The sequence below is a fragment of the Schistocerca americana genome, chromosome 2 (assembly GCF_021461395.2).
Source record: "Schistocerca americana isolate TAMUIC-IGC-003095 chromosome 2, iqSchAmer2.1, whole genome shotgun sequence".
Lineage (NCBI taxonomy): Eukaryota > Metazoa > Arthropoda > Insecta > Orthoptera > Acrididae > Schistocerca > Schistocerca americana.
Genome location: NC_060120.1, coordinates 721,625,497 through 721,643,466, shown reverse-complemented (window position 1 = coordinate 721,643,466; position 17,970 = coordinate 721,625,497). Strand labels below are relative to the sequence as shown.

The 17,970-nt window shown below is 41.6% G+C and overlaps 1 protein-coding gene across 1 annotated transcript in view; it reads right to left on the bottom strand.

Moving 5' to 3' along the window:
* Positions 1–17,970, bottom strand: part of LOC124594377 (adenylate cyclase type 3) — a 686,894-nt gene that overhangs the window by 361,386 nt on the left and 307,538 nt on the right. The window contains exon 4 of the mRNA XM_047132746.1: positions 9,254–9,365. Coding sequence (XP_046988702.1) covers positions 9,254–9,365 — 112 coding nt within the window. The remainder of the gene's footprint in view (positions 1–9,253; positions 9,366–17,970) is intronic.

Below are 17,970 nucleotides of genomic sequence, written 5' to 3'. Positions count from 1 at the left end.
AATTTTTTGTTGCCAAGCACCGACACCGGGGAAAATTATCATTCGTATATAATAAAAGAAATCAGAGCTCGCACGGAAAAATATAAGTGTTTGTTACTTCCGCACACTGTGCGAGAATGGAACAGTAGAGGAATTGTATGAACCCTCTGGCAGGCACTGAAGTGTGAATTAGAAGGTACTGATGTAGATGTAAATTAACATAACTGGATCAACTGATTTAAGATTTATATCAAATTTTAAGAATATTGTGCTTAATGAAAATGCTTACATTCCGATAACATTTCAGGGAGAATTGATAATAAGTATGGGAATTGTAGATAATACTGCAAATGACCATGCGAAGATGAAGAGGTCCGGCTAATGACAGTGAAGTTTGGGTGACAGGGTCAGTAACCTTCAAAGCAGGAGCCATGGCGTATCCACAGTCTGACTACAAGTAGCGCTCAACCGACACAGTGCTGAGGCTGGCACAACCCTGGACTGCATGGTGTGACAATCTTGCTTTGTTACAGAAGAATAATTTTTATAAGGTGTCACGGAGCAAACCGTGCGATTACGCAGTGTCTCAGCTCGGGTACTTAGAAGAGTAAATTGGTTGGTCATCAGCAATCGTGTCTGAAAAGGGTGGTTATAATGTGGGATGAGAGCTCGACTCAACTCGTACCCGTTGGCAAGGTGCGCTTGTGTGGCAAGGCCAGCAGCAAGCTACATGACGAAGTAGGCCTGTGCACGTGGGAGACGGACCAGGTCGCTAATTGAGTTTCTTTGTCCCTCCCCATAGTAGTTTCAGTCCTTCTGGTTATGTGTATCATCTTGAATAGGGAGTTGAAGAATATCTCTTCTTATTCTGTCATTTGTTAGTTTGATAATTTTCTTCATTTACTTGCACACAAACAACTTGCTTTGTATGCGGAGCGCAAGGAACCAGTACAGTTTATGGGACATTAGTACTGTCGCGTCGAAATCAAAATCAAGCCAAGACTTATAGATCGTCAATGAGATACATTTGGCACAGGTAGACCGTTTATTACGATCACAAACGTACAGCCAGAACGGAACTGGCCTCATGGACGGCGAGTGCAGCTTTTTAGACAAACATTGAATACACCAGAATGTACGAACATTACTAACATACGATATTTCAAGAACCTTCCACAAATGATAAACACTAAATAACAAATAACTGTTCGCGGTCGCTGAAATTGCGACCTGAAGCGCGGCAGGCAGTGATGCTAATCACTGCACGTAACTGCACGCACCACAGTTCGTGGCGTTTCTGTCTATCCTGAAGAAACAGAGACTCGCTGTTTCAGAAGTCACTGGAGCCGACTGTAGCACCCAGGATCTAGATCTGGTCAGCGGTGCTGTGTATGGCAGCATGACGGGCTCTCGCGTTGTGTCTGTCTGATCCTGTTCGCTATGATGAGAATCGGAAGTAGTCCCTCTCGCCGAATCTTCACCCTCGTCGAGGACGTCTTTAGTTTTACTGATGATCCCGCCGTCGATATCGTCGATCTGCACTTCTGGTCTATAGCAGGGCTTCATTCAGAAGACAAGGATGACGACACAGAGCTTTTGCCTTGTTGGTGGTCATAAACATCGACTTGATACGTGACGTCCGACAAGCGAAGAACGATACGGTACAGCCAAAAGTAGAGTTGTAGAAACTTTTCCGTGGTACAGTGTAAAAATACGTGCAAAGTCTCCCTGGCTGAATCTCACTGGCCGGTGGTTGGCATTATAGCGCTCTCGATCTCTCTCCTGGGAATTTAGGGTTGGTATGGGAGTCGCTTGCCAGCTGCCTTGGTGATATGTTTCACGTAGTCATCTTGAGCGTAGACCAAATGAAACGGTGACAGTGCATCCGGTACACACCAAAGCACCAAAATAATTGGTATTGCCGGCAGAGGTGGCCGTGCGGTTAAAGGCGCTGCAGTCTGGAACCGCAAGACCGCTACGGTCGCAGGTTCGAATCCTGCCTCGGGCATGGATGTTTGTGATGTCCGTAGGTTAGTTAGGTTTAACTAGTTCTAAGTTCTAGGGGACTGATGACCTCAGCAGTTGAGTCCCATAGTGCTCAGAGCCATTTGAACCATTTTTTTAACTGGTATTGGCGTGCGTATTCAAATGCAGAGATATGTAAACAGGCAGAAAACGGCGCTGAACTCGGCAACACCTATATAAGACCACAAGTGTCTGGCACAGTTGTTAGTTCGGTTACTGTTGCTACAATGGCAGGTTATCAAGATTTAAGTGAGTCGGAACGTGGTGTTACAGTTGGCGCACCAGCGATGGGACACAGCATCTCCGAGGTAGCGATGAAATGGGGTTTTTCCCGTACGACCGTTTCAAGAGTGTCCCGTGAATATCAGGAATACGGTAAAACATCAAATCTCTGACATCGCTGCGGCCGGAAAAAGATCCTGCAAGAGCAAGACCAACGACTCTGATAGGTGACACGTATTCTGTCTGACCACCTGCATCCATTCATGTCCATTGTGGGTTCCGACGGACGTCAGCGATTGCAGCAGGACAATGCGACACCCCACACGTCCAAACTTACTACACAGTGGCTCAAGGAACACTCTTCTGAGTTTAAACGCTTTCGCTGGCCACCAAACTCCCCAGACATGAACATTATTGAGCATATCTGGGATGTCTTGCAACGTGTTATTCAGAATAGACCTCCACCCCCTCGTACTCTTCCGGATTTACGGATAGCCCTGCAAGATCCATGGTATTAATGGAGACACGACCTGGAGGCCGTTAGCTGTAGTTCCCGAAACAACAGATACGTCCTCATTAGCTGGGTGCACATAAAGCGGATTTCGCAGTGACGGACCAGGCCACCTTCAGAACGCCCTTGAGTTTTCCCAGGGTGTCCACGTGACACCAAATTCTTGTTGCTTCCAGTACATAAAGAAGTAGGCAACTAACCACATCGGGTAACTTACTAAATTGTAACGCAAAAGATCATGGTCCAGCATTACTTCAGACATTAGTCGACTCTATGCCACGTCGTGTTTCGGGCACTTCTACACGCTCGCGAGGGTCCTACACGATATTACGCCGTGCATCACGCCACATTTACCTGTCTCAGCACGCCTGCGGCCGGCCGTTCCGCTCTGCTTCACGCACCGCGGGCAGTCGAGCTCAGCTGTACCTGGGATACAATGCGCAGCCGCGATGCGCGGTCAAAGACGGCGACTGGTTCGGGTAACCGGCCGAGCACGGATGTTACAGGACTCGGTGCAACAGGGAAACAGACAGCACTGGAAAGGCGGAAATGACTGGCCACACACGTGTGGACTTGCTTTCTGAATCGTCTGCAGTTTTGAGAATCGAGAAGGTTTGGTACGCTAGGAATAGGGCGTTCTTGATCCTTTACAAAGAAAAATAAATCACACTGAATAATAATGGATGTAACACAGTAATGGTTAACGCATTAATGAACATAGTACAGCAACTCTTTATTGGTTTCCACGTATAATCCTTCTCTTTTTCCACTTCTTTCTAAAGCATCCACATTTCTGAGCTCTTTTGTGAAACATGATGTCAAATTTTGTAGCTGAGTTCTTATTACACTTTGGTCCACAGTAGGAATATTGTCTAGAAATGTTTCAACAATCTCTTCCTACAACCTACTTTTTATATACTCCTTCTTGTAATCTTCCAGCGTTATTTCCCACAAACTTGATCTTTTGCGTTACAATTTAATAAGTTACCCGATGTTGTTAGTTGCCTACTTCTTCAATGTACTGGAAGCAACAAGAATTTGGTGTCACGTGGACACCCTGGGAAAACTCAAGGGCGTTCTGAAGGTGGCCTGGTCCGTCACTGCGAAATCCGCTTTATGTGCACCCAGCTAATGAGGACGTATCTGTTGTTTCGGGAACTACAGCTAACGGCCTCCAGGTCGTGTCTCCATTAATAAACAGGAGTAGACTGCAGGTGTCGGAACCAACTGAGGCCAGTCACTAACATCCTCTCGTGTGTAGCCGGCTAATGCAGCCCTATGCAGACAGTTCAGTGCAAAACACTGAAATGACAAGAGTGTAAGCAACTCGCAACTGTTTTGGTTTTCTTGATACCGTTTAGGTAATTGTATAATAATAATAATAATAACCACAAACACCACAGACAGAAGCACCTTCCGAAAACACATAGACAATTGGGAAGTAAAGTGAGAAGCGCTAAAACAGCGGACCAAACAAGAATGGTATGAGGAGAGAAAAGAGGCCCTCTCCAAGAGAATGAAGGAGTACTGGAAGGACAAGAAGAACAAGCCTTCAAAGTCATAAGCTTAACGATTTCCTTTTAGGGAAAATTCGCCAACAATAAATAAATAAATAATAATAATATTGTCAGAAATACGTATCGAACGGCAAAGGTCCTCCCAAGGTCCAAGAATTAGAACGTGTGCTGGAGAGAAAAGAACTTTTCCCTGAAAAAACCTACACTCGTCTGAAGGAAACAGGTGAAAGCTTGGTATGGTAACATTTTACATACGTTGAAGAGAATAAAAAATTGTTAGTTTTGCAGAATATAGAGGCTGTCGTGAGATATTAAATTTCCTGGGTGACAGTACCAGAATGCTGTTGGAACACTTGAATATCTGCAAAGTAGTGGCTATCTTCCGGCTTCAGCTGAATCCATAGTCATGGAGAAGTGTGAAACTATGGGTGCAGGAGATCTGCGGCCGTTTAACATAGTTGCAGGAGAACGCTTTCTACATCTTGCACAATACTGCCAGAAACAGGAGCATAGTACCACACTGCAAGTTCAAGAAAGGTGCTTCTTCACCCATCAGCAATTTTACGCAATGAAAATGAAATAGCAGACGATTGCATTTTGGCTATGGTCCCCCAAGTGATGCAAGATATGGAAGATGGTGCGTGCGCGTACAACTTACAAGTGGAAAGACGCGCCCCTCTTATTTGACTTTTACTATGCACTAAATCTCGGCGGGAGTTCCAGTGGAAAAATCGGGTCCAGTTTTCTGCAGATTTCCCAACTGATGTGGATAAAAGTGCTACAAATATATAGCAGAAAACTGAAACTATAACACGACCAAGTTAGAGATATTTACAAGCCATTTGCGGCAGGTTACGTTCGTTACAGATAAGGCGACAAATGTAAAAAAGCACTCGAGAACTGAACATGTGTTCCTTCCGCACAACAATCACTCCCATTAGTACAGTACTTCGCCACACTCTTGAGGATAAATAAGCACAGCAAAAAAGTTTAGCATCACCCTGGTTCCCAGAACTCCTGAAGACAGACGTTGACTGTGGATATTGTATCACAGACACAGTCCCTTTGACTCTTCAAAATGGTTCAAATGGCTCTGAGCACTATGGGACTTAACATCTATGGTCATCAGTCCCCTAGAACTTAGAACTACTTAAACCTAACTAACCTAAGGACATCACATAACACCCGGCCATCACGAGGCAGAGAAAATCCCTGACCCCGCCGGGAATCGAACCCGGGAACCCGGGCGTGGGAAGCGAGAACGCTACCGCACGACCACGAGCTGCGGGCCTTTGACTCTTCAGAGATGTCACTAAACCCAGGCAGAATCGCCGGCCGGAGTGGCCGTGCGGTTCTAGGCGCTACAGTTTGGAGCCGAGTGACCGCTACGGTCGCAGGTTCGAATCCTGCCTCGGGAATGGATGTGTGTGATGTCCTTAGGTTAGTTAAGTTTAAGTAGTTTTAAGTTCTAGGCGATCTCGGAAGTTAAGTCGCATGCATAGTGCTCAGAGCCATTTGAACCAACCAGGCCGAATCGCCTTTGAGGAGTGGAACAATCTGGACCAACAGTGCCTTAATAAACTTGTGGACAGTATGCCACGATGAATACAGGCATGCATTAACGCAAGAGGACGTGCTACTGTGGTATTAGAGGTACCGGTGTGTACCTCAATCTCGACCACCACCTCTGAAGGTCTCGCTGTATGATGGTACAACATGCAATGTGTGGTTTTCATGGGCAATAAAAAGGGTGGAAGTGATGTTTATGCTGTTATCTGTTCCATTTTTCTGTACAGGTTCCGGAACGCTCGGAACTTTTTTAGATGTGTGTAATTGCAGGGATATTGTCCTAAGGTTAACGCGTCGTTGAAATCGACGAGATATGCCTTAACTTGCTTAAAAAGGCGTGCCCATGTGAAATATTCTTGGTTGCAGTTTACCGTAAAGCAGCACAGTGAGACTCGTCTTCATGCCTATTAACAAATTTCTGAAGGTTTTGTGAATTTGGGAAAATAAACTTGTTTATGAAACGATATTATCAGTTTCTCGAAGTATTCCAAGACGCTACTGAGGCTACGGAAGTTGACAATAGTCCGACGCCGCAGTTGCTTGTGCCGCTGGTGTACCATGTACAGAATCATTGTGCTGACAAAAATAAAATTCTGATTTCGGTTAATTATTTTAAGCACTTAGAACTGGATAAGAGATGGTATTTAAAGCAGACGGTGTAGCACAGTATTTTAAAGGAACTGCTGTAAGCAAGCGCTTGAAATCCCTTAAGCGAGAAAATGGAAATGAAGCCAGTGCATTTGCTTGTATTATTTCTAGTACGACAGGTGCCTCATCTAAAGCAACGCTTGATAACAGATAGAGGAATTTTATGCCGCAAAACGATCCAGACGTGATCCAGTTCAAGGTAAACTCGATGTTATGCAGCTTTGCTGAGTAAATATATTATTAGTACTGACGGCCTCAATGTTTAGTCCTATAGTAATGTAAAGATGCAAATCCGTGCGAACAATGTACCAAATTTTTTGGCAGGCACGCAATATAATGTATTTGTTCTCCATACCGGCATGCTGTACTATCTGCAGAGTGTCGTACAAAGCCTCAACATCGACGACTTCAAAACCTGCAAAGAGTGTGTCTTTGCATCTTAGGCAGAGGAGCAGGAAAGTGTCAAGAAAAGTTCCATGTATCTATTGATGTGAAATCCAGATGAGGTACAGTCATCCATAGAGTGGTGGCGGTTAGGAGCAACAACTCATCCCAGAGTGTCGCAAGTGGCAGGAGAAGTCATATGTACACCTGCCTCTATTGCCTCTAGCAAGGGGGTGGTTATGACAGCTGCGCTTATCATTACGGATAAACATAGTGGAATATCTACGGTAAATCTGAATGACCTGCTTATGGTGCACTGCAGTATCATTGTATGTATCAGATATAACATCTTATTTTCGTTACCATAGACCTCTAACATCGTAATTGCCTGTTTCAGGATTAAATTCACTAGGAGTGTCGTTATAGTAATTACAAGACCAAGAAAATGTCTGTATTTACTTAAAGCAAAGTTTTTCATGAACTCTATATATTTTTCTTGGTACAGTTTGTGTTCCTTCATCGTTTTGCTTTTAATTTTAAGAAATATATTTGCACCCAACAATAATCGAATGTCATGTAGATATTTTAGCATATACCAAAGAGCAATAGTTACTAAATGGTCTATATTTGACTGGTATGATTAGGGGTGTTGTGATGGCTGAAATCGTGCTGCATAATAGTCGCCGAATACTCTTCTTTTTTCTCTGCAGTAGCGGACAACGTTCGCAGTGTGTTCACAGTGAAAGCAGATAAGAATATTGTCCTCCATTCTCTTCTGCGGGGCTCCATAATTGAGAGTTGGTGGTACCTACGTCGGTCGGATGCTCGGTTGTCGCTTGACGGCTATGATTTAAGTCCGAGTTGGCCGAGTCCATTCTTCATGGCATGTATTACTTCTGGTTGAGACAAGTGTCGAGGGTCCATAAACCTTTAACATTCTCTGCTACTGATTTTTGCTTCTTTAAAAGAAATTCCAGTTTGACTGTATTTATTTCACGTAATCATGATTTCGGCTTAATAGCCATTCTCAAGTGCAAGCTAAAATGTTAAAACAAACCTCCTCTGCCTTTGAGACATCATCGTCGGAAAAATATGTTTATGGTCTTATTGACCAATTATGCTTCAGAATATGTTTACATGCCGAAGATACAAGATACGACTGACATTGTGCTGTCTTACAGCCTGGTGTATGAGACTGGCGAGGTCATGTGATCTTCCACAAGTACAGCCAACTCTTTTCCACCACTTAATGCATTCTTCTGTTGTTGTGAGACCCTTCACCAAAAGACTTCGGGACGTACTTTGTGCGACGGTTTTCGTCAAATGTGATATTTTATCGGATTCTGTCTTATTCAGATTCTCTTGTTGATCGTCACCAAATGTTTTTGTCAATGTTGTCTTGGATTTGTCGCAGCTATTGAGCTTCTCTTCGTTGTATTTCAACCATTGCTGGGCTGTGCCGTCCAAGTAAAATATACGTCATATCCCAATTGTTGTCTTTCGTGACTCTGTCGAATCCCCTCAGCCACTTCGTCGGGTCCTGAACGGCGGCCTGGGAAAAAACTGGAGGCGGCCTAGTGTGCAGCTGACTTACTGCTAGCTTGGAATCCATTGGTCTCCTGAATGTATGGAACTTTCGAAAGATGTACTGCTTGTATTCTGGTTCCTGCCTGTGTAGGTCACGCTATTATACAGCCGGCTTTTATGTAGCTTAATTGGAGCGACTGTGATGTTATCTTGTCAAGACCACGATCGAGTCCAAATCCTAAATCAGGGTCGTCAATGAAATACAACACTTTGCACAGAAAGCACGTTTATTACGAAAAGAAACGTACAGCCAGATCAGAACTGACTTCCTTGACAGGGCGTGCAACTATTTATATATAAAAATAATAATATTCCAGATAGTATTTTTACATATATTGAATATTCGAGAATTTATAAAAATCACAAACATAAGTTATTTCATGAACCTACTAGAAAGGGGAAGTACTACTTAAAAATATCTGTTCGTGGTCAGAATTGAACTGGCGACACGCAGGACTGCAGGTGGCGAAGCTAGCCACTGCGTCACACTCCACGCACGACAACTCGCCGTCATGTCTTCGAATTAAAGGTAAATACTCATTGCTTCCAGAAAATCAGATAACTGCATCTTTTACATGCAGCAGCAGTGGGAACAGTAATAAGTCCTTCTATACTCTCAACTCTCCAATGTCATATGTATCACATTAATGAGGTGTGTAGTTCTCCATTGATGTGGCTCAACTACGTATAACCAGAGTTTAATTGTAGGATTTTTCACTGTGAGAAAATACTGTAAATTGTTTCCGAAAATGTTTATTATTCACATTCCCAGAAATCATTTAAAGAGAGGGTGTTAGTGCTTGCTACTCACCTCCGAAAGCCGGTCGAAGCGTGCAAACAACTCGTTGAGTATTTTCACCAGCTCTGTCGCGGAATAGGTGGAGGAGATGGCGGTGAAGCCGACGATGTCAGCGTACAGGATGCTGCAAAATGAAACGAAATCTGTTAGTATTCGACTATTATCTGCTCCTGTATCTGACCTTACATAACATTTCTTTGCAGTATACCAATAATATAAGAGACTAGAAAACACTTAGAGACAATATTTTAACTGATGATTTCTTGCGGCGCTAGGCGTCGTATTAATGAGTTCGTCGGCCCTGGAACGAAGGGATTTAACCGAACTAACAGTGTCTACTAACCAGGTGTGCTGTATCTTTGTACTACTCACAACAGCAAACTGACAGAGTGATTTTCGAAGAGAAAACCTTAATATCGACTGTGTCTAGCCAGAGGAAAGTATTTTAGAAGTTCGGTCTACCCCCTTTCACCCAAAACAGATGACTGGCTTATGGGCACTACACACTGCGTACAAACGCTGTAGAGTCCTTACGCTCTACCAAATCTCAGGAGCATAGTCAAGTGTAAATGACGCCTCATGTCGGTGTAGTTTCAGCCTCTATTTTGTGTCTAATAAAATTTATGCGTTTGTGCGTGTGTGTCTGTGTTTGTGTTGTGTGTTTGTTGATAGATTGACGAGGAGTAAATTGTTCCTCAGATCTCCCCTTTACCTACGAGCGATTTGGAGACACTGTAGTCGTATTCGAGAATACAGAAGTTTCAGGGTGCGAAGGATCATACAGGTTACGGTTTCCTGTGGTTCACTGAGTCAGTTCGAACGGATGCTGAGCTGCTTTCTTGGACACAAGAGATCTACCGCCCCATCTTTGTTCAGTCCGATTGTCTGCGTCTGCCTGAGGTATGCCACATTACATCCTAATGTTCCTTTGCTTCTTCTTTGTGCAGTTTCGCCCAAAATGCGACATAATTATTAAATCTACACGTCTTTGTTGAATGTAGTATTCTATACCTGAAGTGATAGCTAGATGTAGTGGGAATTAATGAAGTTCAGTGGCAGGAGGAACAAGAGTTCTGCTCAGCTGAATACAAGGTTATAAATAAAAAATCAAAAAGGGGTAATGCAGGAGCAGGTTTAATAAGGATTAAAAATTACAAGAGCGGAATAAGCTACTACGAACAGCATAGTGAACGTATTATTGTAGCCAAGATAGACACGAAGCCCACGCCTACCACAGTAGTACAAGTTCATATGCCAACTGGCTTCTCAAATGATGGAGAGATTGAAGAAATGTATGATGCGATTAAAGAAATTATTCAGATAGTTGAGGGAAATGAAAATTAAATGGTCATGGGGAACTGGAATTCGATATTAGGGAAAGGAAGAGAAGGAAAAGTAGTAAGTGAATATGGACTGGGGGTAAGGAATAAAAGAGGAAGCCGCCTGCTAGAATTTCGCGCAGAGCGTAACTTGCGAGCGTTAACAATCAAGCAAACGTAAAATACATGGGAAATTAGTGCTACACTACGATATCTGAGTAAATCAGTGTTATAATACAACTTCTGAGCCCTTCTTACATACGATTTATTTAGCGGAAAGTGAAACTCACCTCGCCGTCTGCTTAAATTCCTTTGCTTATTGTGGGCTTTAGTGATCGTCTACTGTAAGACCACCGGTTCCTATAAAGTAGAGATCGTATTTTTGCTTTGCATTCTAAACTCTTATTGTTAGCTAAAATGTTGTCGATAGTTTCATAGAGAGCATTAGGGAACGGTTGACAAATACAGTGGAGAGAAATACAATAGAAGAATAATGGACTGCTTTGAGAGACGAAATAGTGAAGGCCACAGAGGATCATGACGGCTAATAGAAATCCTTGGGTAACGGAGGAGGTAATGAAATAATTGATGAAACGAGAAAATACAAAAATGCAGTAACTGAAGCAGGCATAAAGGAATACAAACGTCTTAAAAATGAGATTGACAGAAAGTGCAAAATGGCTAAGCACGGATGGCTAGATGACAAATGTAAGGATGTAGAGGCGCATATCACAAGTGGTAGGTTAGACACTGCCTACAGGAAAATTAAAGAGACCTTGAGAGAAAAGAGAACCACCTGCATGAGTATCAAAAGCTCAGATGGAAAATCAGCCCTAAGCAAAGACGGGAAAGCAGAAAGGTGGAAGGAGTATATAGAGGGTCTATACAAAGGCAATATTATGGAAATGGAAGAGCTCCCCCGATGTAGATAAAATGGGAGGTATGATACTGCGCGAAGAATCTGACAGAGCACTAAAAGACGTAATTTTTTTTAAAAAAAAAAAGGCCCTGGGAATAGACAACATTCCATTAGAGCTACTGATAGCCTTGGGAGAGCCAACCATGACGAAACTCTACCATCTAGTGAGCAAGATGTATGAGACAGGCAAAATACCCTCAGACTTCAAGAAGAGTATAATAATTCCACTCCCAAAGAAATCATGTATCGAATGGTGTGAATGTTACTGAGTTATCAGTTTAAAAAGTCAGGGCTGCAAAACACTAACACGAATACTTTACATACGAATGGAAAAACTGGTAGAAGCCGAACTCGGGGAAGATCAGTTTATATTCCGTTGAAATGTTGGAACAAGCGAGGAAATACTGACCCTACGACTTATCTTTGAAGATAAATTAAGGAAAGGCAAATCTACGTTTCTAGCATTTGTCGACTTGGAGAAAGATTTTGACAATGTTGACTGGAATACTCTCTTTATAATTCTGAAGTTATTTACAGTTGATAGAGAAGCCAGATGGCAGTTGTAAGAACAGAGGGGTATGAAAGGGAAGAAGTGGTTGAGAAGGGAGTGAGACAGGGTCGTAGCCTATCCCCGGCGTTATTCAATCTGTATATTGAGCAATCAATAAAGGAAACAAAAAAAAAATTTGGAGCAGGAATTAAAAACCATGGAGAAGAAATAAAAACTTTGAGCTTTGCCGATAGCACTGTAATTCTGTCAGAGACAGCAAAGGACTTGGAAGATTAGTTGAACGGAATGAACAGCATCTTGAAAGGAGGCTACAAGATGATCAACAGAAGCAAAACGAGGATAATGGAATGTTGTCGAATTAAGACAGGTGTTGCTGAGGGAATTAGATTATGAAATGAGACACTTAAAGTAGTAGATGAGTTTTTCTATATGTGGAGCAAAATAACTCATGATGGTCGAAGTAGAGAGGATATAAAATGTAGACTGGTTATGGCAAGGAAAGCGCTTCTTAAGAAGAGAAGTTTGTTAACATCTAGTATAGATTTAAGTGTCAGGAAGGTTTTTCTGAAAATATTTGTGTGGAGGGGAGTGAAACATGGACGATAAATAGTTTAGACAAGGAGAGAATAAAAGCTTTCGAATGTGGTGCTACAGAAGAATGCTGAAAATTATATGGGTAGTCACGCAAGTAATGAGGTGGTATTGAATAGAATTGGGGAGAAGAGGAGATTGTGGCGCAACCCGATTAAAAGAAGGGGCCTGTTGGGTGGACACATTCTGAGGCATCAAGAGTTCACAAATTTATTGTTGGAGGGAATCGTAGAGGGTAAAAATGGTTGAGGTAGACCAAGAGATCAATACACTATGCAGTTTCAGAAGGATGTAGGTCGCAGTAGTTACTCAGAGATGAAGAAGCCTTGCACAGGATAGATTAGCATGGAGAGCTGCATCAAACCAGTCTCTAGACTGAAGACTACAACAACAACAACAACAACAACACCTGAAATGGAGACAGCTGTAAAAAATGCTAAGAAAAAAGTTGTTGGTTTTGAGAAAATTCGCAGTAAAGGGGCAATAAAATTTGATAAATAACATTTGTGAATTGCATCCATTGTAATTTTTTTATTCAGGTTAGCCATTATTTCAAATATTTCTAAAGTAACGGCATATTTTTAATTCGTAAATTTTATTCAACATTTTATTTTTAAAAGCACATCAATACGTACTTAAAGTTGTGTACTTTCAGACTGAGTGCACTTAACACGAACTAGCATTGACTTATCACAGTTTAATTGTAGAGCAAGATAATGAAACATTACTGTGAAACCTCTCAGAAACACAAATTTAGAAGGTCCGAATCGTTTCAGTTTATGATAATAAGATTTCCATTACCAATTTTAGCAATTTTCGCTAAAATTAATGGACAACATAAATCTAATTTCATTGTCGCCTCACTCTCAGGACGTAGAGAGTGTTAAGGATGATGCTTAACATAACTACCATCATACTGCCGCGTAAAATATACGTAAATTATGATAAGGGACGCAACTTAACAGTATTTACTTGCTTAAGTAATTATTCCGATTTACTATACGTGCAACAAGTTTTGAAGAGCATTTGCGTTCAGGAACGTAGTCAGGTTCTTTTTATGTGACTAGGAAATGCTCCAGTCCGACACGTCGAAACTTACCCTGAAATTTGTCGTGCGGGAAGGAGCCACCGAAGAAAAATTCACTTGGAAATTTTTAGCTGCTAAGGTGCACTGCAAATGTCATTTAAAATATATGAAAATTGCTCATTTTTGCCGTACGAAGAGAAGCTTGTAACAGTGGTTTGTACAGCCCTTCCTGCCTATCGCGCGAATCGGCGAATAAGCAGACGCACCCGTGACCTATAGCGCGAAGTCCAAAGTACACACACGTGAATTTTATGCATTTAAGCTATACCAGAAATGAATCAGATTATTAAGCTTGGGAATAACTTGCAGTTTACATTTACAACAAATCTGTTTCGATGTAATTGTTAGGCAAGTGTCTCGTAGAGGAACGAACATCAAGACAGTGTATGACGTTACAGTACAGACAACTTCAGTCAATCGGTACTTTAATCTGTTGACATGAAATATTTTATAACAATTACTGTAGCACAGTTTTTATGATAATTTTTCAGTAATGTATATTTTACTAACAATGAAACAGTTTCTTGTTTATTCTCTGTAGTCGTCACAAAAATGCGATGTGTCTATTGGATAACGAAAATTAACATTTTCCATACATCAAGCACTTCGCAATAATTTCTAGTTATATTCAGACAAAATACGGATAGAGGGAGAAATGGTCGGGACTATTGTTTTGCAAATTGTGCTGCGTAAAAGGTGATGATGTAAACTAACGATGCAAAAATATCGGAGGTTTAACATTACTGTTCGGTTGATAAATCTGAATTGACGAAGGCATGTCATGTGTTATACTGTCCGACAATTATCTGGAAAATGCTTCACACTGTTGATTATCGAGAGGCTAAATCACAGTTTTAGCTCCTGGAGGAAAGGTATCCGAATTATAAAAAGGTTCAAATGGCTCTGAGCACTATGCGACTCAACTTCTGAGGTCATCAGTCGCCTAGAACTTAGAACTAATTAAACCAAACTAACCTAAGGACATCACACACATCCACGCCCGAGGCAGGATTCGAACCTGCAACCGTAGCGGTCGCTCGGCTCCAGACTGTAGCGCCTAGAACCGCACGGCCACTCCGGCCGGCCTCCGAATTATATTAACAGGCTTTTCGGCGTCCTCCTACAGACAGAGATGTTGTTCTGTCCTGGCCAAGTGTCCACCAAAAGCAATGAATTATTCTCTCCAATTGGTAAGAAAACGTTCGGATGTAATATTAACACTTATTCCCTCCCGTTTTTGCAGATTTTGTTATACCGGTTGCAAGATTTTTGCAACTAAACAATCGCTTCTTAAATTTTTGGCCTTAATTTGCATTGAGATTCCCGAAGAAAAATATAAAGCTGCGGAAACAGTAATCTACAGATACTTATCTGTGGCATTGTTGTATACGAATGTATCACAGCATTTGTCGACTGCAAAGCTACTTTGTCATTTTAACTCGAAATGATATAGTGCGTTTTGCACGCAGTTTTTGCTTCGAAATTGACTTATTGGATTTATACACAGCGTTTTAGGGATAACAAAAAGATTCCTTTGACATCAGGCGCAAATTCCTCTATACTACCAATTAATGACAAGTACTCTTTACTTGAAGTAAATGTCGTAACTTTGCGACTTCCTTTTGCGTATAATTCACTGGATCTGTTTAAGTAGGTCGAGGATGCATGGAAATCAAATGCTCATCTCACTTGCATTTCAGAGGACCTGGTCTCGTAAATCTCTCTCGGTAATGGTTCATTTACTCTCACAAGCAGTTATAAATCATTAGAATAGTTTTTTCACACTTTTGTGTGTTTAATTTTGGCATTTATTTCGTAGAATGTCTGATTCTTTCTCTCATTTATACAATTCAAGTTCAGATTTTCCAAATTGAAACCGGCTTCGCATAAAACATAAATATAAGCATTTTCTGCCTCCTCATTCAACCAAACAATTTACAGCCTTTTTTGTCACTGAGATCTAATACTGTAATGTTTTCTTTGGACTAGGAAGGTACTGTATTTTTCTGGACTTTAATTAGCACAGTAATCATCATTTCAACCAAAATGCATGGAATTGTAAGAGTTATTTCTTGTTTCTTGTAACGTTTACACAATTTCCAACGAAATATTGACATAATTCGAATGACTGTCCAAAAAATTACCTACTAAATAACACAAGAGAAGTAACTGATTTCGACTGTATACCATGTTCTTCATATGTCATCTTCGCAATTTTGAAAACATTAGTTGGATTCCACATTACTGTACAACTCTGGAACCGCACAAAACAGATGCTATTAGCAAGTTGAAACGACAAAAGCTATTGCCACTGACAGTGTGTCACGGACACCTGCCATGTCTTATTTCACTGAATGTTTTCGCACTTTCTCGAGTAGGCTGAGCAAGACGCATTAGATGAGATTGTACATGTTTAACGCCAATGTATGTTGCCGTTTGTGAACGTTACCCAATGATCAAGTTGAAATTTCATGTCATAATTAAATTCTGTATATATATATGTTCCCTCCTCTTTGAATGTTAGTGCGTATATACGGCTTGCGAATGAATGATTAGTTTATTGTGTGTTTTGAAGTTATTGGTAGTCGTAATTAGTAGAGGTTGTGGATACAGAGTCGTCTGCCCAGAGCAGACGGAAAATTCATTGTCTTCTGCTCTGGTGCAAGATGGTCAACTTACAGTCTCTCAAAAAAATGTTCAAATGAGTATGAAATCTTATAGGACTTAACTGCTAAGGTCATCAGTCCCTAATCTTACACACTACTTAACCTAAATTATCCTAAGGACAAACGCACACACCCATGCCCGAGGGAGGACTCGAACCTCCGCCGGATCAGCCGCACAGTCCACGACTGCAGCGCCCAAAACCGCTCGGCTAATCCCGCGCGGCACAGTCTCTCAGTCTCTCCGTTCTGGATAGAGATGTCTACCCCTTTCAAGCTTCAGGTGTTATTGTAAGGTTGATGGAGGAAGCTGTGCCTCTGACAGGTTCCGGCATTGGGTGGGGGTAGCGTCGGTTTTGGGTCAGAACGGGAGCGTGGGCAGTCGTCGTTGTCCGTCCTGAGGCTGGTACTTATGTTATACTGCTTAGAGTACTGTGTTAGGAGCGATTAAGCATAATGTAAATCCATAGGGGAATATTTAAGTCACTTCAGATCAACTTAAGATTTATTATTCAAACCTCGAATAGTAGAGATTCGTTCCTCAAGAAGAATTACTTTAGAGCTACCCCACCGAACGAAACTTACCAGTACTAGGCAGAGTGGCAGAAAGGATTAGTTGGCGTTAGGCGGGATTGATGTATTAGTAGTTACCTTGATTAGGTGTGAGTGTGGTGTGAATGAATTCTTGTACGGGTATTATCTTCCCTCACCCGTGGAACGCTTTACGTGTTTCCCTCGTGTTCTGTAGCGTATGAGAGCGTGATACCGTTCAATAAGTCGGGGGAAGATTTGATTTAACTAAAGTGCTTTCCTCATGATTAACTGATCGCACCCAATTTTATGTCCTTGTGCCACTTTCCTAGGCGCGCAGACTTACTGAGACAAGAGCCACCATGACTTGTGCTCATGATTATGTATTAAATTGTAGTAATTGTCCTGTTGTATGAAAGTATGTGAACATGTCCTAATTTCCGTTTCTTTATGCCGATTGGACTTTAATAAATGTTAGTCGCCCTTCACGCTAGCAGTGAGCAGGCACCAGCGTGTAAACCGTATATGTACTCCCGATTTACGTGTGAACTTAGAAATAAATCATCCCGCCTATTTATTAAGTATCATCAGTCCCATTTATTCTGTATTTCATGTTTCTTAAGTTCAATAATTGATCTTTCTTGGAGAATGAAGAGTAATTAACTTCACTAAATTGTATTAAGTATTCAATCAACAGTCAGCTTAGCTGACGAATTCCAGTTCGCTTTAGAAAATCTAGGAAGAGCAATACTAGTGATGACCATATTTCTTCTAGTTGAGGTTTGCAATCTTAGCTGGCTTAACCACACTCAAAAAAGGTTCTTTGCGCTTGGACAGGGTACGAGAAGTAACACTTACCAGTTCAGGGCTAAGTAAAGGTGCTTACACGAACTGGGGTTTTACAAAGCATGTAGGAAAAAGAGGACGAAGAAAATAATTCCGTTTTATCTCGATTCTTATCAGTGAAATCGCAAAGGGAACCGCCAGTTATTATACATGTTGAATGAACTGCAGATTCGAGCTGTAAACACTGTGTCAGAGACACTATCAACGGAAACTGAATTCGCTTTACAAATTACGATCGCGTTGTGCGGTGTTATCTGTTTCC